The sequence below is a fragment of the Carassius auratus genome, unplaced genomic scaffold (genome assembly GCF_003368295.1).
Source record: "Carassius auratus strain Wakin unplaced genomic scaffold, ASM336829v1 scaf_tig00006185, whole genome shotgun sequence".
In the NCBI taxonomy this organism is placed as follows: Eukaryota; Metazoa; Chordata; class Actinopteri; order Cypriniformes; family Cyprinidae; genus Carassius; species Carassius auratus.
The window spans coordinates 152,480-169,341 of NW_020523736.1; the positions used below are offsets into that span (position 1 = coordinate 152,480).

Sequence of the window (16,862 nt, forward strand, 5' to 3'; positions counted from 1 at the left end):
TTTTAGACCAGATTAGAAATAAAATTAAAGATCCTCAGAATTTCAGAATTCAATTATTAAAATGGAAATGAAGCAGAGTATGTCACTGTAAGTCCTCGCAGTGTGTTTCTCTTTTCTCAGCTGCTGCTCCTCTCTAGAGAAGTGTTTGACAGGAAGTTAAGTCAGCATTACTACTGTGTAAGCAGAGTAATATACATGGACTTTTAGAGAGCATTGGTCACCCTTTTCTATCACTCGCTCTCTGGCTGTGACAATCAACTCTATGAATATATGATATATAATATACAAGATATATGAGAAAATTATAATATATAATTGATATATATATAAAATTATATATATATATATATATATATATATATATAATTTTATAAATTATAATTTATATAAAATAATATAAATAAATATAATATTTTATTTTATTTTATTTATTATACAATTAACAAAAGCAAAAAAGGCTTCTAACACTAGCTTGCTCTATTTCTTTCTAAACTTTTTTCTTTTTATGCATTATATAATTACAAAAAAATTCTTGCTATGTGTACTGCTTTAAGCTGACTGAGACTTGTACAAATATATAATTCATTCAAATTATCCTTAAAACATTAACATGGTTTACACAAATAAATTAAGCAGCAGAATATCAACATTGACAATAAGACATGTTTCTTGAGGACCAAATCAGAATATTATTTCTGAAAGATCATGTGACACTGAAGACTGGTGTATGATGGTAAAAATTCAGCTTTGCCATCACAGGAATTTCATAGATTTTAACATGTATATAAACTTTTTTTAAATAGTTATTTTAACTGTAATAATATTTTAAAATATTACTATTTTTACTGTATTTTTGATCAAATAAATGCCGATGGCAAGAGCCATCTTTCGAAAACATTCAAAAATATTACTTTGGGGTTGGAGAAATGGAAAAACACTTAAGACCACCAGAAGGAATGATTATACATGTTTAAATACATGGGTAAAGAATGAAGCACCCTTTTCCAATCCAGAATTTTCAAAATCTTCTATAGTCTATGTCTATAATGCATGAAGCACCATTTTTAGGGTGTTAAAATCAATGTATCATTGACAAACAATCAGCATCATTAGAACTGCATTAGGAGAATGGCATGAGAGTTGCATGATGGGTAACGAATGCCCAACACACCTCCTGAAGTTTCACTGAGGGAACCTGATTTGTTTGATCTTCTCTTCTCTCTTCTTCTCTTACACTAATTTGAACTCTTTTACTCTCTGCTTATGTATTTCCTGATTCATTTGGACAAAAAAGCTAAAGTTCTGGAGGGATGTAAGTCTGGGCACTTTTGCTGTGAAATTTGTTGTGAATTAGGTCTACTTTAACTTGTCTTTTCATTTCTTCTTTTTGAAGTGTGTTATGGGTTTGATTTGAATATTAACATATTTATCCTTTATTTATCATTAATCACCCTAATATAAAGCTGTATGTAAATTATAGCAATGATCTGTCATGCCAACAAGAACTTTGTGAACTTTGAACTTTGTGTGCATGCTGCATGCTCTTTGGTTGTTTGTCTCTATGGGCTTGGTTACACTGATAAACTAAAGCTGGTCACTTAGATATTTTCTTGCAGAATCAGTTTCTGCAGAGGTGGTGCATCTGTGCTGGTTTGTGCCAAGGTGTGTGTGTGTGTATGTGTGTGTGGGAAAAAGAGATGCTTGTCTTCACGCTGGTTTCTGTGCTTCAGTGCCTCAGCCTCCCACAATAACTCATCAGTCCCCCAAGGATTACATCATCGACCCTCGGGAGAACATCATTATCCACTGCGAGGCCAAAGGAAAGCCTCATCCCAGGTGGGTGTCACTTTGAATAACCATGGTTACCGCTACTGCAGATTCCACTGCTGTGGACGGATGCTTGGCGCTTAACACCTACCAGTCTTCCTGAAAATCTGTCTATCCATGATGTAGGTGAGATTGTTTCTTCATTGAAACAGGTTTGTAGAAGTTTAGCATTATATCACTTGCCCACCAGTGCATCCTCTGCAGTGAATGGGTACCGTCAGAATGAGAGTTCAAATAGCTAATAAAAACATCACAATAATCCACAAGTAATCCATATGACTCCAGTCCATCAATTAAGGCCTTGTGACATGAAATCTGTAATAAGTCCATCATGAAGAAGTTTTTATTAGTTCTCTATCCATAATATTGCATAATCAGGGGAGAAATATGCACAGATTAAGAACTGTTTACAAGCGAAAACAGTCAAAACAACTCTAAATAAATGTGTTGTGGCATTTTGATGTGAGAGGACAACAAGGGGTGCACTTTTTCACCAGAGGATGCATTATTATGGATTATGGGGTCATATTTTGAACAGAAGGAAGGGTTTATTAATTTAAAAAAGCCTAAATTATGTATTTATTTCTTATAATTATGCAGCTTTTCACTTCACAAAACATTAATTAAACAAATGGAGTCATGCGAATTATAAAAAGATTATTATGATGTTTTTAAAAGATGTAATGTGTAATTTGTGTAATGATTTGATTAATGCGAAATTTCTTCAAATTGTAGTAAGAGACTCATTTACATCTTGGAAGCCCTGAGAGTCAGTCAATTTCTGCACATTTTCATTTTTGGGTCATAAAAGCATCCTAAAATTATAGCATAAAGTGACTTGTGCACAATGATGTAAGTCTTTTGAAATTAAACAACATCATTATGTGTAGAACAGACAGTAATTTAACTTGTTTAAGATATAATGGCATTCATTTTGGACTGTTTCTCACACAAGGGCACTTCTGTAAGGCTTCAGATGACTAGAAACATAGCACAAAAGTCATATACACTACTTTTGTGATGCTTTATTTGTCCTTTATTGTGGAGTTTTTCAATGTAAATCAACAGTCTCTTGTATGGAAAATAGCAGCTTGAACATTCTGCCAAATCTCTCCTTTCAAGGGTGGATAGATATTCAAAAAGTTAAGGAATTACCATTATTGACAAGTGATGATTGATTAATGTCAGTCATGTCAATAATGATTAATCGATTGAAATTGTCACTGTGCATATGCATGTTGTTGTAATTGATTTTCTGTTTACACTCTTCTCAATCTAGCTTTTCATGGACACGTAATGGCACTCATTTCGATGTTGAAAAGGATTCCAAAGTTATCATGAAGCCCAACTCAGGCACTCTGGTCATTGACATCAGCGGAGAGAAGGCAGAGGCGTATGAGGGTGTTTACCAGTGCATCGCCCGCAACGAGCACGGATCTGCCATGTCCAATAACATTGTCATCCGTCAGTCCAGTAAGACAGACACATCTAATCAGAAAGAATTGCCACAGGACTGTTTTGTTAATGTTTTTGCAGTCAACTTCTGTCAGTTGTTTTGTTTTGTGTGTTTTTAATTGCGGGCCCAATTCTCTTTCATAGGGTCCCCCTTGTGGTCAAAGGAGAAAATTGAGCCAATCATGGTGCAGAGGGGAATGTCTCTAGTGCTGCAGTGCAGACCTCCGGCTGGCCTGCCCCCTCCAATCATCTTCTGGATGGATAACAGTAAGATATATCACACATATCCACATAGATTTGTGACAGTAACACACCACACGTCAGTCTTGCACTAGTGTAAGCACCCACTGAATGTCTGATTTGGTTATGTTTTCATATACTTTACATGGTAACCCAAGTATGTAAAAATCCCTGCTCTGTTTTGCAGGTTTAGCTTATTGTTATTTTATGGTCCTTCTTCTATTGGCAAATAGTGTTCACAATTAAATTATACTGTACTATACTACTCGAGTAAAAGCCAAAAATTCATACTCTGTTTTGTTTTAGACTTCCAAAGACTTCCCCAAAACAGTCGTGTATCCCAGGCTTTAAACGGAGACCTGTATTTCTCCAACGTGCTCATTGAAGACACCAGAAACGACTACATCTGCTACGCCCGCTTCCCACACACTCAGACTATCCAACAGAAACAGCCCATCACCGTCAACGTGCTGGACAGTAAGTGTCTTCAGTCTGCTGCTACAAACAGACTCTGTTCCAAACAAGAATCTGTGTAAACCAGTTTTTTTTAAATAGATTTGAAATAGAATAGGACTCTGCCTTTTTATGTTGAATTAAGCTTGCACAATATATACAGATTCATATTTTTATCCATTATTATTAGGGCTGTCAATATATGAAAAAGAGTCAGAAGTTTAATTATATAATAAGTTTATTAATTTATTCAATTGATACACAAAGAATTGCATATATCTGTATTTCCCCCAAGAAAAGCCCAACACTGCTTGATAAGACATTAAATATTGTGTGAAGCAGTGAAACATTTCTTATTGCAGAATTTACATGCGTATATTTAAAAAAAATTTAAAATGTATTTTTATTTTACCCCCACCCTCCTTTTATATATAAAAATGCAATAATTTGGTACTGTAATTTGTAAAAAAATTTTTACTGAATAAACAGCCATTAGACTTTGACAGCCATAGTGAGAATTAAAGTGACAGTGTTAAATGCCTCTTCAGTTTTCTCCTGCTCTGTCTAGATCCGTAAATGTCAAAGCATTGCATGCTGATTATTTTCTGTTGTATTCCAGTTGAAGCTATGAATGACACTGTGTTGGCAGCTTTTTTGAATGGCTCAGATTTTTGGGGTGGTGAGTGCTAGCAGAACTTCTCCAAGTGAACCCAGACTTCATCCCTCCCATCACTTGTGTTTCCGCCTAACCAGGAATAGCTCATTACCTAATAACCAGAAATATAACCCACTTCTCTAGAATCCCAACCCTGACTTCAAACAACTTCATCTTAATAAAGGTCTCATGCTTTACCATTTAATTGCATCTTCTTAATGAAAACTGATTTTGTCAGATTTAACAAAAGGACTGAAGCCAGCGCTACAGGAGTTGACTATCATTGGCATTGTGTATGGCAAGAAAATTAGTGTATATGAATGGTAATCAGTCCTTTGTCTTTGTTTTAATTGTATAATTAACATTTCAGAACTAAACTGGTCACTAAACTTTATCCTTTCCCCATTTTAAAAACTGAATACATGTATTAGTGTTGCATATTATTCTGTATGCAACACTGTATAAAGTGATATACAATATCTTACTAAAACATTGTTCATTTCTATTATATATATTTTTTCATTTGGATCCTTCCATACTCTTTTAAATGCCACCCAAAAGAAGCAATGGAAGGATAAAATTATTGTCATTTAATATGAGGTTCACTTGATAAAAGACATAAGGGCAGTTTTTTTAGACTTAATTCCTTTAAATTTTCCATTTATAGTGTCAAATTTGTCCAGGAATATGCTCTTTGTACACCACTAGTTGTATCTACCTCGTTCGTGTGTGGTTTTGCGCACCAAAAAATAATCTTTTTCCCCTCTCATAAGTCGTGGGCAATAGCTGTCTGGTTATAGAATGTGTCTGATTGTGGCCTATCTATGTTCTAGACAGTCCATCTGGGGAGAGAGCGCCCACTTTCATGAACCCACCAGGAACACACAGTACAACCATGGTCCTGAAAGGAGACACACTGCAGCTGGAATGCATCGCTGATGGCCTGTAAGTAGGAGGAAGTGGAAAAATGGCCTTCTCTTGGGTCGAAAAATGGCTAATGTGCATCTTAATGTGCTGTTTGTTTGTTTTTTTGTAACCATGTCCGTTTCTTCTTGTGATTGGGGTCAGACTGCATCAGTAGATTTGCATAACAGTTCAAAAGTGTTTGACTTTATTGTGTTTTTCAGTCCAACGCCAGATATGTCCTGGAGCAAGGTGAACGGGGAGCTGCCAAGCGGCCGCTTTTCATTTCACAGTTTCCAGAAAACTCTGAAGATAACGGAGGTGACAGAAGCCGATGGGGGAGATTACCGGTGTTTAGCCAAGAATCGCCTGGGGAGCAACCATCACATCATCACTGTAGTGGTCAGAGGTCTGTCACAGGGCGTCTTTTCATCTGTCACATCTCACCAATCTTGTTTAGTCACATCATTCACTGACCCCGGGATGCCATCCTGAACCGTTTATGGTCTTGAGCTGATCTGAAAGACCCTTTATGTTTCCTGTTACTCAGAAAATACTCACTGGTTTGCCAGATATTAGAATTATTTCGTCGTATATTTTAAGATATGTTGCATAGGAAGCAATCTAAATTCAAATTTTACGTTAAAATTCCAATTATGTCTATTTGATTTCAAACTTTCCTTTGATCTCCGCAGCGGCTCCCTTTTGGATCAGTGCCCCTCAGAACCTCATCCTGGCCCCGAAAGAATCTGGAATGCTCACCTGCCGGGCAGAAGGCAACCCTAAACCCACGGTCACATGGTCTGTCAACGGAATTCCCATTGAAAGTATGTAAAGCCCACTCACTTTTATCTGTAATCACTTTCCATGAACGTTTATACTGCTTTTCCAGTATCTAGCTCCTATTTTCAACAAATATTTTTAGATTGATAAATAGGAAGTTCTGATTTATTGTTGATCAGTTTGTTTGTACAGTGCCTGTAATTAAAGTGATTCTCTAAAATGATTCACTGATCCTATGTTTGTTTTTAAACCACAATATTTATTTAAATGTTGCTTATCCCTTGCGTAAACTAAGTGTTTTTATTTATTTGCCCATTTTTATAGTTGTATTGTTTCTGTTTAAGTTTATGCTTTCACTCTAATTAACTTTATTGTTTTCGTGCCAGTGGGAAATACTGCTCTGATTAACTTATAAATGCTATCATCTCATATATTTAAAATAATGTAGTTTGCCCATTTTTTGTTAGTAGCTTGTAGCACATCTAATTGCTTTTTTAGAAGAATGATTTGATTATAGTTTAATTGTGAGTATAATTATGATGTGATTCCTTGATAGACTCACATAAGGATCCCAGTCGGAAAATCGAAAACGGCAACATCATCCTCAGTGATGTTCGGACCGGCTCAAGCTCTGTTTACCAGTGCAACGCCTCCAATGAGTACGGCTACCTGCTGGCCAATGCCTTTGTCAGTGTCTTGGGTATGTTAGCGTATATGCATTTCTATTCTATTCTATATTTTTTATTTATGTATGGTAAATTGCATTCATTACATTACATTTCAGCTGAACCTCCAAGGGTGCTGACTCCTCCAAATCATGTATACTCAGTCGTCACTAACAGTAGGGCTCTGTTAGACTGTGCTTCATTTGGCTCGCCACTTCCAAAGATCACATGGTGAGATATTATTTAATTTTTTTATTATTAGTTTCATTATTTTTAAGTTTGCCTCTAATATCCAAACGTGTTTATGTTGCATGGTTATTATGCTTCTGTCATCTGCAGGTTTAAAGACAGTCAGAGCATAGTGGATGGCGACTCGTACATCATTCATAAAAACAATACCTTAGAGATCAATGTGGCTCGGCCACTAAACAGTGGCAAGTACACCTGCATTGCCTCAAACAGTCTTGGAAACAAAGAAAATCATGTTTACCTGGAAGTGAAAGGTGAGTGAAAACCTAATTTAATTGTTTTGGGTAAATCTGTGTATTTGTAATATGCTAAGTGAATGAATAGTAGTAGTAGAAGTAGCATGATGGGAAATGTGGGGGAAATGAGCAAGATGTATGTTGTTTTCTTTCTGCAGAGGCTACACGGATCATCAGACAGCCTGGGTATAAAGTTGTCCAGAGGAACAGAATGGCTGTGTTTGAGTGTGAAGTCAAACATGACCCCTCTCTCTTCCCCTCCATGATATGGCTCAAAGACAATATGGAGCTTCCCGACGACACTCGGTATGACCTGCCACCACTGCTGCCATTTTTGTTCAAATATAAGCACCATCTTGCAGATGGAGTAGTTGGGTATTTTTTTCTTTATAGGCATTTGTCCTATTTAAAAAGAAATACACTACTGTACGTGGTTTGGGGTCAGTAAGATTATTTTCCTTTAAGAAAAAAAAAGGAAAGAATGTAATACTTTTATTCAGCAAGGAAGCATTAAAGTTATCAAAGGTGACAGTAAAGATTTTTATGTTGTTACAAGAGATTTATATTTCAAATAAATGCTGTTCCTCTTTATTTATCAAAGAATCCTGAAAAAAAATGTATCAGTTTCCAAACAAAAAACAGATATAGCAACAATATAGCAGTGCAACTATCACTATCAGTGTTGATAGTAATAATGATAATAATAAACGTTTCCTGATCACCAAATCAGTAATGATATGTGACAAAATATGACACTGAAGACTGAAGTAATGGCTTCCATCATAGGAATAAATTATATTTTAAAATGTTTCAAAATAAAAAATGGTTATTTTAAATTAAAATATTTAACATTATATTTTTTTTACTGTATTTTTTAAAATAAATGAAGCCTTGATGAGCATAAAATAGTAATGAAAAAAAATATATATATTTAAAAAACGTACCAACCCCAAACTTTTGAATGGTGGAGTATATACAGTATACAAGATAATTTTTTTTTTTTTTTATGAAAATAAAATACAGATTTATCCACAAAAAAAGCACTTTTGATCTAAATGTTAACTTCTGAAGTTTGAGAAAAGTAAAAATCATGATGTCTCCGTTTATTTGCTCTGAAAGGTGGCCTGTAGCTACTTGTTGTTGACTAGCAGGTGTGTGTTTGTGTGTGTAGATTTGAGGTGGGCTCTGACAGTCTGACTATACATGACGTGAGAGAGGACGATGAGGGGAACTACACCTGCATCAGAAACACCACCCTTGACCAAGATTCAGCCAGCGCCATGCTCACAGTAGTCGGTACGGTATCACACTCTCACCTGCTTCAGGCTGTCCATTTCCTAGAAACTGTACATACATACTGTACACACTCAAACTGTTCCAGGAGATATTTATTTGGGTGCTGTTTTACAGTTGAATATGTACTTTTGTATAATTAACTTTTGACTTCCTCAAACCTGCTTTCCTTGTCAGAGGCCACACCAACACCACCTATAATAATGGGTAAAATGCACTTCTTTCAGTTCCCAAACAGGTCCCAAAACCATTTGATGCATTTGTATTTTTGCTCTTTTTGTTTATCCCTCATTACCTTCCCAATATGTGCTTATGGATGTCTTTTGTGGATGTTTCCCATTAATACATAAACTGTTAAAGGCAATTTTGGTTTTAAGTTTTCTCAAATGAGGCAGCTCACTAAACTTTTCCTGATCTCGTTTGGAAATAAAGACCTGTGTGGTTTCAGCTTTACCAACAGACTCTCAAGGCAATTTGTGACTAATTTACATTTTGATTAGCAGCAAATCTGTACAATCTCATCTGCTTACACCACACTAAGTTTTAGTTTAGTGGTTCATCTTGATGCCTAATTTTTTATTACAAATTTTGTGTTGTTCGTACAAATTTATACGAATTTGCCACAAATTGTCTAGAATGTAAACTAAACAGTTTTTCTCATGAGATTGGCTTGATACTTTAAAATGGTGCCTTTAACAGAATGTCGCATTTCAGTCTGTGACATTTGTTTTATTATTTTTTTTTAAGTTGGTGTATATTAGTTAATTTTTTATTTGGGCTCGTGTTGCATGTTTCTAATGTCTGGTGTAATAAAGCTGGATGTTGGATGGGTTTTGTGTCTCATAAAATCTGGTTTTCCAGACCAACCAGACCCACCCACAGACCTGGAGCTGACAGACCAACGAGAGCGCAGTGTTCAGCTAACATGGACCCCTGGGGATGAAAACAATAGTCCTATTCAATGTGAGTTCTTTGTTTGTTACCTTGTTGTAGATCCACATTATAGGTCAACAGAAACATTTAGGTCTACTTTTCTGATCCATTAATATTGGTTACCTTAGCGTTCCTGATCCAATATGAAGATTCACTCCACGAGCCTGAAGTATGGGTCAATATGACTGAAGTCTCAGGTACCAGCACCACTGCACACCTGGAGCTTTCCCCGTATGTGTATTACTCCTTCAGGGTCCTGGCACTCAATGACGTGGGTCTGAGTGAACCCAGCACTCCATCCAGACAGTACAGGACCAATCCTGCACGTGAGTTACCTTAGCAAGAAAACAGAATGCTTAGGAATCTTTAAATGTCCTTGTATTTTCTTGAATCAGAGTTTGATTGTGATTCTCACAGGGCCTGACGTCAATCCATCAGATGTTAAAGTCATTGGAACGTCACCTGACAGCATGACAATAACTTGGAGGGTAAAACACTTATGATTTGATTTTATTCAGTATAGTACGATCCAAAACATAAACGGTTCCAAAGGTGTGTTTCACAGCAATGTTATTGAAGAACCATTTTAGGTTCCTTAGAGAACCTTTTAGTTTAGCTGAGTTTCTAGTTCCTAGTTCCTAGTTTACGTGGTTTCCTTTTAATGTCTGGTGACCAGGAGCTGACCGGGCTGGAGTCGAACGGTCCGGGTCTACAGTACAAGGTGAGCTGGAGACAGAAAGATCTGGATCAGCAATGGACTTCACTCACTCTGGCCAATGTCTCGCAATATGTGGTGACAGGAACGCCCACTTTTGCACCCTATGAAGTCACCGTGCAGGCGGTCAATGACTATGGTCATGGTCCCAGACCAGGCGTAGTGCTGGGATACTCAGGAGAAGACTGTGAGTAAACTTCAGAAAACACAGAAAAAAATATATTTATTAGTGCTGTGAAATCGCGATTAATCCCATCCAAAATAAATGTTTTTGTTTACATAATATATGTGTGTGTGCTGTGTATATACTGTATAAATACACACACATGCATGCACATATTTTAGAGAAAGGGTTGTTCATATATTAAATATATTTATATATAATAGAAATGATATGAATATAAATACATACATGGAAATATACACTGTATGTGTGTTTTTTTAATATAAGAATAAAAAATATAGACAGTACACACATATTATGTAAACAAAAACTTTTATTTTGGATGGGAATAATCGTGCTTAATTGTTTGACTGCACTAATATTTATATCAACATTATTTTATATGTACATTTAAATATTATTTTACATATTTATTTTTTTTTACCTTAAAATATTATGCTGATTTGGGACAAAATCTGAACAGGCATCACATGTATACACTGAAAATGTTCATCCGAGATGGTGGACAGATTCCTAGAAATATAGAATATAGTTCCATTAAAAATTAAAAAAAAAAAAAAAAAAAAAAAAATCTGTATGTGTTTGTCATCTTAGTACCAACTGTGGCCCCGGAGAACTTAAAAGTTTCGGTTCAGAGTGGGACAGTGGCTGAAGTGCACTGGGATGCTGTTCCTCTGTCAACAGTACGAGGGCGACTGAATGGATATAAGGTACTTACTTAAGACAGAAAATGCATTTACATCTCTAATATTATTCGCCAATTACGGAGATCTATCTAAAGATGTTGACATTTCAGCGGCAAACAGTCTAAGATGTTGCCATTTTGTAGGTGAGTTACTGGAAAATAAGAAGCCTGCAGAAGCAAGACCCTGAGCCTGTGAAACCACAGGAGCTCATCTTCCACGGGAGTGAGCCGGAGGGTCTTCTGATCGACCTTCATCCCTACAGCCAGTACACCCTCAACATAAGAGCCTTCAACGGGAAAGGAGACGGACCCACCAGCTCCAATCACATATTTGAAACACCAGAGGGAGGTAGAGTGTGTACTTACTAAATGTACTCACTTGTCAAAGTATGAAGAATTATTTAAAGGAAAATAATCTATATCTATTCTTTTAGTTCCTGGGCCTCCTGCAGATTTAAAAATCCAAAATCTGAACCTGGACTCATTGATTGTGAAGTGGATGCCACCTCTAGAAAATAACGGTCACTTGACAGGATACTTGCTCAAATTTCAGCCTAGTAAGTCTGAACTGGGACATATCTTATAGGATTTTGTTGTTGATTTATAAAAAGATGCAGATCACTTACACTTTTAATCCTCTTTATGTGAACTCTCCTCTCTTTTCTTGCAGTCAATACAACAGATGAACTTGGGCCGCTCAAAGAGCTGCTTCTAGCAGCAAACGAGACCAGCATCACTCTGGAAAACCTCAAGCACAGCACTCACTACAAGTTCTATTTGAACGCCATGACTGTCAAGGGCTCTGGTCCCACTGTCACTAAAGAGGGCTTCACAATGGTGGATGAAGGTGAGGACTAACTTTGTGAATGATTTTACAATATAACATTTTCAGGATTTGAGGCAAGGATCCAGGTGCAGTATTTTATCCTCACCGGTGGCTTCACATAAATTGCAAGCAGAATAAAACTTGTACAGAGGTTTGTGTATCAATTTCCTCAATTTCCTGGATCGGAGTGCTCTTGTTCGTAGTCAATGTTATACATCTACAATACAATGCTTTTATTTCATTAAGGGTTGCATTTTCTATGAATAGATTTAACACACACATAACATGCCATTTGTTTGTTTATTTATATATTTGACTTATTTTTTTAAATACTTTTATTTATATTTTATTATTTAAAAATATTTTTCACACAAATTTAACATTAGTTTTATTTATATTAGACTTATTTTTATATTTTATTTATATTTGTGTGTACTTTATATTTTATTATATTTTTTAAAAAGATGTATATTTAAGTCATATTCTTAATCAGTATTTTTTTATCTTCTTTAAAGCATACAACATCACAAAAAAATGTATTCACTTTTGGAAACAATGTAGTTCGAAAAACTTTTTAAATTCTTTTTTAATTTTTAAGAAAAAAATACTTAATTCTTTTTAATTCTAATATTAAATGCAATTTTGCTTCTCAATTAACTATATACTCTTTTAGAGATATATCACAGTTCTGTTGGAAAATGTTAGAAAATGTATTCTTTTATTAATTGATTGATTGATTGATTTTTACATTTATACATTGATTTTTTGCCCTTTTCATTCTGACTGTGAAAGTAAAAAGCCTTTACATTTTCATGATTTAATCTTTTTTTTTTATGTATGTATGTATGAATGTATGTTGTTTCCAACAGCATCATATTTCATGACTTACTGTATATATTTAGAAGGAACCTATTTTGGTTGTCAGGTGGCTGCTACTTACAGTATATCCTCTCTACCTTTGTCTTCTCTCTCTCTCTCTCTCTCTCTCTCTCTCTTTCTATCTTTTCTATGAAGCATTAATTCGGCATCCCGCAGTAGAGGCGGGTAAAGGTAACAACAGTGTCAGGCTGATGAGAATGCATGCTGGATGAACATCAGCTATGAGACTAGAAAGGCACTATAGCACTGAAAAGAGATAGATACATATGCATGAACCTCCTCAGGACCAAAAGCTTTACACCTGACTCGGCCTGCTCCATATGTCATGGAGAATCATGTTACCAGCAAATGCAAATTCCATCCCACTGCTTTCAGTAGGGCTTAGCTAGAACATCTGCTGTTTAAAGGAATAGTTCACCCAAAAATAAATGCAGTTGGTGGATTGCCTGAATGGCTGTATGCTGTTATTTTTTCTGTCAAACACAAATGGAGAATTTTTGTTTATCTTAATGCAGCTCTTACAGTACAGTCTACAAGTCGGCTCCAAAAATGACATAAAAAGCATCATTACAGTGATTCACATGGCTTGTACAATATATTTCAAGTCTTCAAGTGATTACTAAGTTCCCAAATTGGACTAAACTGAATTTATTCATTCACACGATTCATGAATTGAACTGAAACACTTATTTGACTCATCGTGAAAAACTCTGCATATAATGATTCTTTTGGTCACAGTTGTATTGTATAATTTCAGAGGACTTGATATCATTGAAGACTTTTGAACTACCATGTGTACTTCTCTGTACAAATGTCTGAACTTCAATGCCATGCAACTTGTTGAATTATTCACTAATTATCTTTCTGCTCAGTGAACTCTAGTGAAAAAAACTCATCCTTTGTAAGTTGCTTTGGATAAAAGTGTCTGCTAAATCACTAAATGTAATTCAAGAACTGCTACTACTCAAGAGTCATCGGGTCAGTGATTTGAATTCAAGAACCGAATCAAAGAGTGAATCATTCTTCTGAGTCGGTTCTTTTAAATGCTGTTTAAGTTCACAAATTGGATTAAATGATTTGAATTGAACGGAATCAAAACATTTACTCAGTCACGGTTAGCTCACTGCATGAGTCATATGGCTTTCCTTTATTGCCCTTTTAGACAGTTTTGGGGGTTAATGACTGATTATTGTTTGAAAACGTTCATAATTTTAAATTATTTTCAAATCTGAGTCATACGGGTTTGGTGAGTAAATACCAAAAGTTTCATTTTGGGGTGAACTATCCTTTTAACTAGTGCAGACAAGGACATTAGATGTTTTTGAGAGTAGAGTGATGTTCAGACATATAATACAGACCCAGATTTCTCTGCCTTGCTCCCAGTGTCCTCTCAGAAACACACAGTAACTAGCTCTCATTACACCGGTGAACTGCATGTTCCTGCATGCTGTTAACTCAGATCTGCATTTCTCTCTTTCACCGCCTCGTTTTTCTCTCTTTCTAATGTTTTGTGTTTCATGTTGTGTGTTTCACTATTCTCTGTATTCTTCCAGGCTCAGCCCCCCCTTCACCACCACCAGCCCCCCCTGTCACTCAATCTTTCCAGCCCCCGTTTCGCAAGGGTACAAACACTCCTGTCCCGGCACCTTTTCTCTTTTTCCTTCATTGCTAGGCCTGTGTGATACTGTATTGAACAGGAATCTGTAAATGTTATATCTTTTAAAATCTCACAAGAAGTCACAATCATTATTTGAGCTATACATGATTTACAGTAAAATGAAAAAGTGAGTGATGACAGTTACATACAGAGTACAGTTCAAAAGATTGGGGTCAGTAATTTTTATATATTTTATATATAAATTTTATATTTATATATATATATATTTTTTTTAAAGCTGACCTCCAAATTTTCAGTGGTAGTTTACTGTAAGCAATTAAAAAAAATACATCTGTAGTGATCCAAAAGACACTTACAATATTTGAATTTCATTAGATTAGATGTAAAATATCGAATCAAGTTGCATTTGCAAATAAAATATGCTGGAGCTTTTATTAAAAGCAATTTTGGTAACACGTAACTTAAAGCCTTTATGTATAATGCATTATAAAAGTCATTTTAATGCATTAATGATGCCTTGTAATGTACCTTATGGTGCATTGTACAGTCTCATGAATAATTGTAACCACAGTTAATACAGTATAACACTTGTCAGTTCATTGTTACACTATGCATTTTAAATTCAGTTATAATTTTTTATAACAAGATATAATGTATTACAATGCATATTATGAATAATTACAATGCATTGTACCCTTTAATAACCCTTAATACATTATACATAAAGGCTTTGAGTAAAGTGCAACTTAATAACATATCAAATATAATGGTGATACTTTTGGGGGCCACTAGACTCTTTTTCATGATCTCTAAATTCTTACGTCACTTGTATCTTTCCTTGTTTGATCAGCACCTCCTGTTGGTCGGATGTTTAGGAGCGTGAACTCCTCGGTGGAGGAGGACCATGCTGTGATAAGCTGGGAATACTCGGGGCCGGATAGGAATGTTTATGTGGAATATGTTGTTGATAACAGTAAGATTGTCCTCCTTAAAACTGTCAAATTTCACTGCCATGCGTTTATTTAAAATCACAGTTTAATATGATAAAGCTCATAGACCAAGCAATTTAATATTATTGAAATTGTGTAATATCACAAAAAAAAAAGAAGTTTGTCAAAGAACAAATTATACTATAATAATCAATAAAATAAACCTTTTTGCTATGTAATTGGTTTTGCCGTAATCTCTTCCCTGCCGTCGGCCCTTCTCTCCAGGTAAAGAACCCTGGAAAACAGAGTTTGTAAATGGCACTCGGACATATCAGATTAAAGGACTTAAGCCCGGGATGTCCTATAGGGTTCGGGTGGTTGCCAAAGACCACTCGGATGCTACGGTCCACAGTACAGAGGAGCTGTTGATTACAGTTCCAGGTGAGGAGACCATGTCTGTAGACCACCAGTATCACCCTCACCTGTCAATCACCCGTGAAGCCCCGCCCACACTCAGTTCCAGACATTACCTGTAGTTTTGGTTTGGAATATTAGCATGAGTCCAGATGGGTTTATGGAAATGTAAATGCATGCCAGAATTACTGTATGTTTGTCCATCTTTTCTTCCTTTCTTTATTCTTTGCCATCCTACAGCAGTTGTCTTATGCATCGTCAGAGGACGTTAAATACACTTCCTCAAATCCATGTTTCTTGTTACCGTCATAAAAACAAAGATTTGGGGTTTTTGTTATCTTGATGTTCCGCTCATGATCATTTTTACTTTACTGTACACTGTAAAAAATAAGTGTAATTTTAACTGTAAAATTTTGTAAAAACGCTACGGAAAAAAACTGATAATAGGTTAACAGTAAGTTCCCGTACTATATACAGGGAAAAACTGTAAAAGATCTAACAAAGCATTTAATGTAAATTTACAGTAAAATTCTGTTAATTATACAGCTTTTAGAAGTAAAAAAAGAACAAATCAATGTATAATTTACAGTCTAAAACTGTAAACTGATATTCCCAGAATTCCCTGCGTGACACTCCACGTTTGAAAGTATTTTGTTTAAATAATCATGTTTTTAAATAGTTCTTGTTATCAGTTATGTACATTTGAGCTTTATGTTACATCTTCTGTTGCTTAATGAAAGTTTTTTGCATTATTTAAGTATCACGTGTGTTACCATGATGGTGTTTTGTGTTTCCATAAATGTGCACCTTCTATATGTTAATATATACTTCTGCTTGTGGTGAAGCTACTTGTGATGAGCTTTGATACTTCATGTGGCTTTCTCTTATACAGTACCATCTTTATTATTATGGTGGTTGTC

At 35.5% G+C, this 16,862-nt stretch overlaps 1 protein-coding gene across 9 annotated transcripts in view; it reads left to right on the forward strand.

Annotated features, from left to right (window-relative positions):
* Positions 1–16,862, forward strand: part of LOC113071160 (neuronal cell adhesion molecule-like) — a 48,544-nt gene that overhangs the window by 26,986 nt on the left and 4,696 nt on the right. For 4 of the 9 annotated variants that reach the window (XM_026244527.1, XM_026244530.1, XM_026244531.1 and 1 more), the window contains 27 exons: positions 1,295–1,312; positions 1,731–1,836; positions 3,107–3,300; positions 3,427–3,549; positions 3,829–3,999; positions 4,595–4,654; positions 5,464–5,575; positions 5,758–5,942; positions 6,229–6,360; positions 6,873–7,016; positions 7,101–7,212; positions 7,321–7,484; positions 7,625–7,772; positions 8,638–8,762; positions 8,937–8,966; positions 9,621–9,722; positions 9,821–10,018; positions 10,110–10,180; positions 10,369–10,594; positions 11,186–11,301; positions 11,421–11,625; positions 11,711–11,833; positions 11,947–12,123; positions 13,117–13,152; positions 14,535–14,603; positions 15,450–15,572; positions 15,814–15,969. In XM_026244527.1, coding sequence (XP_026100312.1) covers positions 1,295–1,312; positions 1,731–1,836; positions 3,107–3,300; positions 3,427–3,549; positions 3,829–3,999; positions 4,595–4,654; positions 5,464–5,575; positions 5,758–5,942; positions 6,229–6,360; positions 6,873–7,016; positions 7,101–7,212; positions 7,321–7,484; positions 7,625–7,772; positions 8,638–8,762; positions 8,937–8,966; positions 9,621–9,722; positions 9,821–10,018; positions 10,110–10,180; positions 10,369–10,594; positions 11,186–11,301; positions 11,421–11,625; positions 11,711–11,833; positions 11,947–12,123; positions 13,117–13,152; positions 14,535–14,603; positions 15,450–15,572; positions 15,814–15,969 — 3,426 coding nt within the window. The remainder of the gene's footprint in view (positions 1–1,294; positions 1,313–1,730; positions 1,837–3,106; positions 3,301–3,426; positions 3,550–3,828; positions 4,000–4,594; positions 4,655–5,463; positions 5,576–5,757; positions 5,943–6,228; positions 6,361–6,872; positions 7,017–7,100; positions 7,213–7,320; positions 7,485–7,624; positions 7,773–8,637; positions 8,763–8,936; positions 8,967–9,620; positions 9,723–9,820; positions 10,019–10,109; positions 10,181–10,368; positions 10,595–11,185; positions 11,302–11,420; positions 11,626–11,710; positions 11,834–11,946; positions 12,124–13,116; positions 13,153–14,534; positions 14,604–15,449; positions 15,573–15,813; positions 15,970–16,862) is intronic. The other 5 variants (XM_026244533.1, XM_026244535.1, XM_026244532.1 and 2 more) reach the window with 5 other exon arrangements.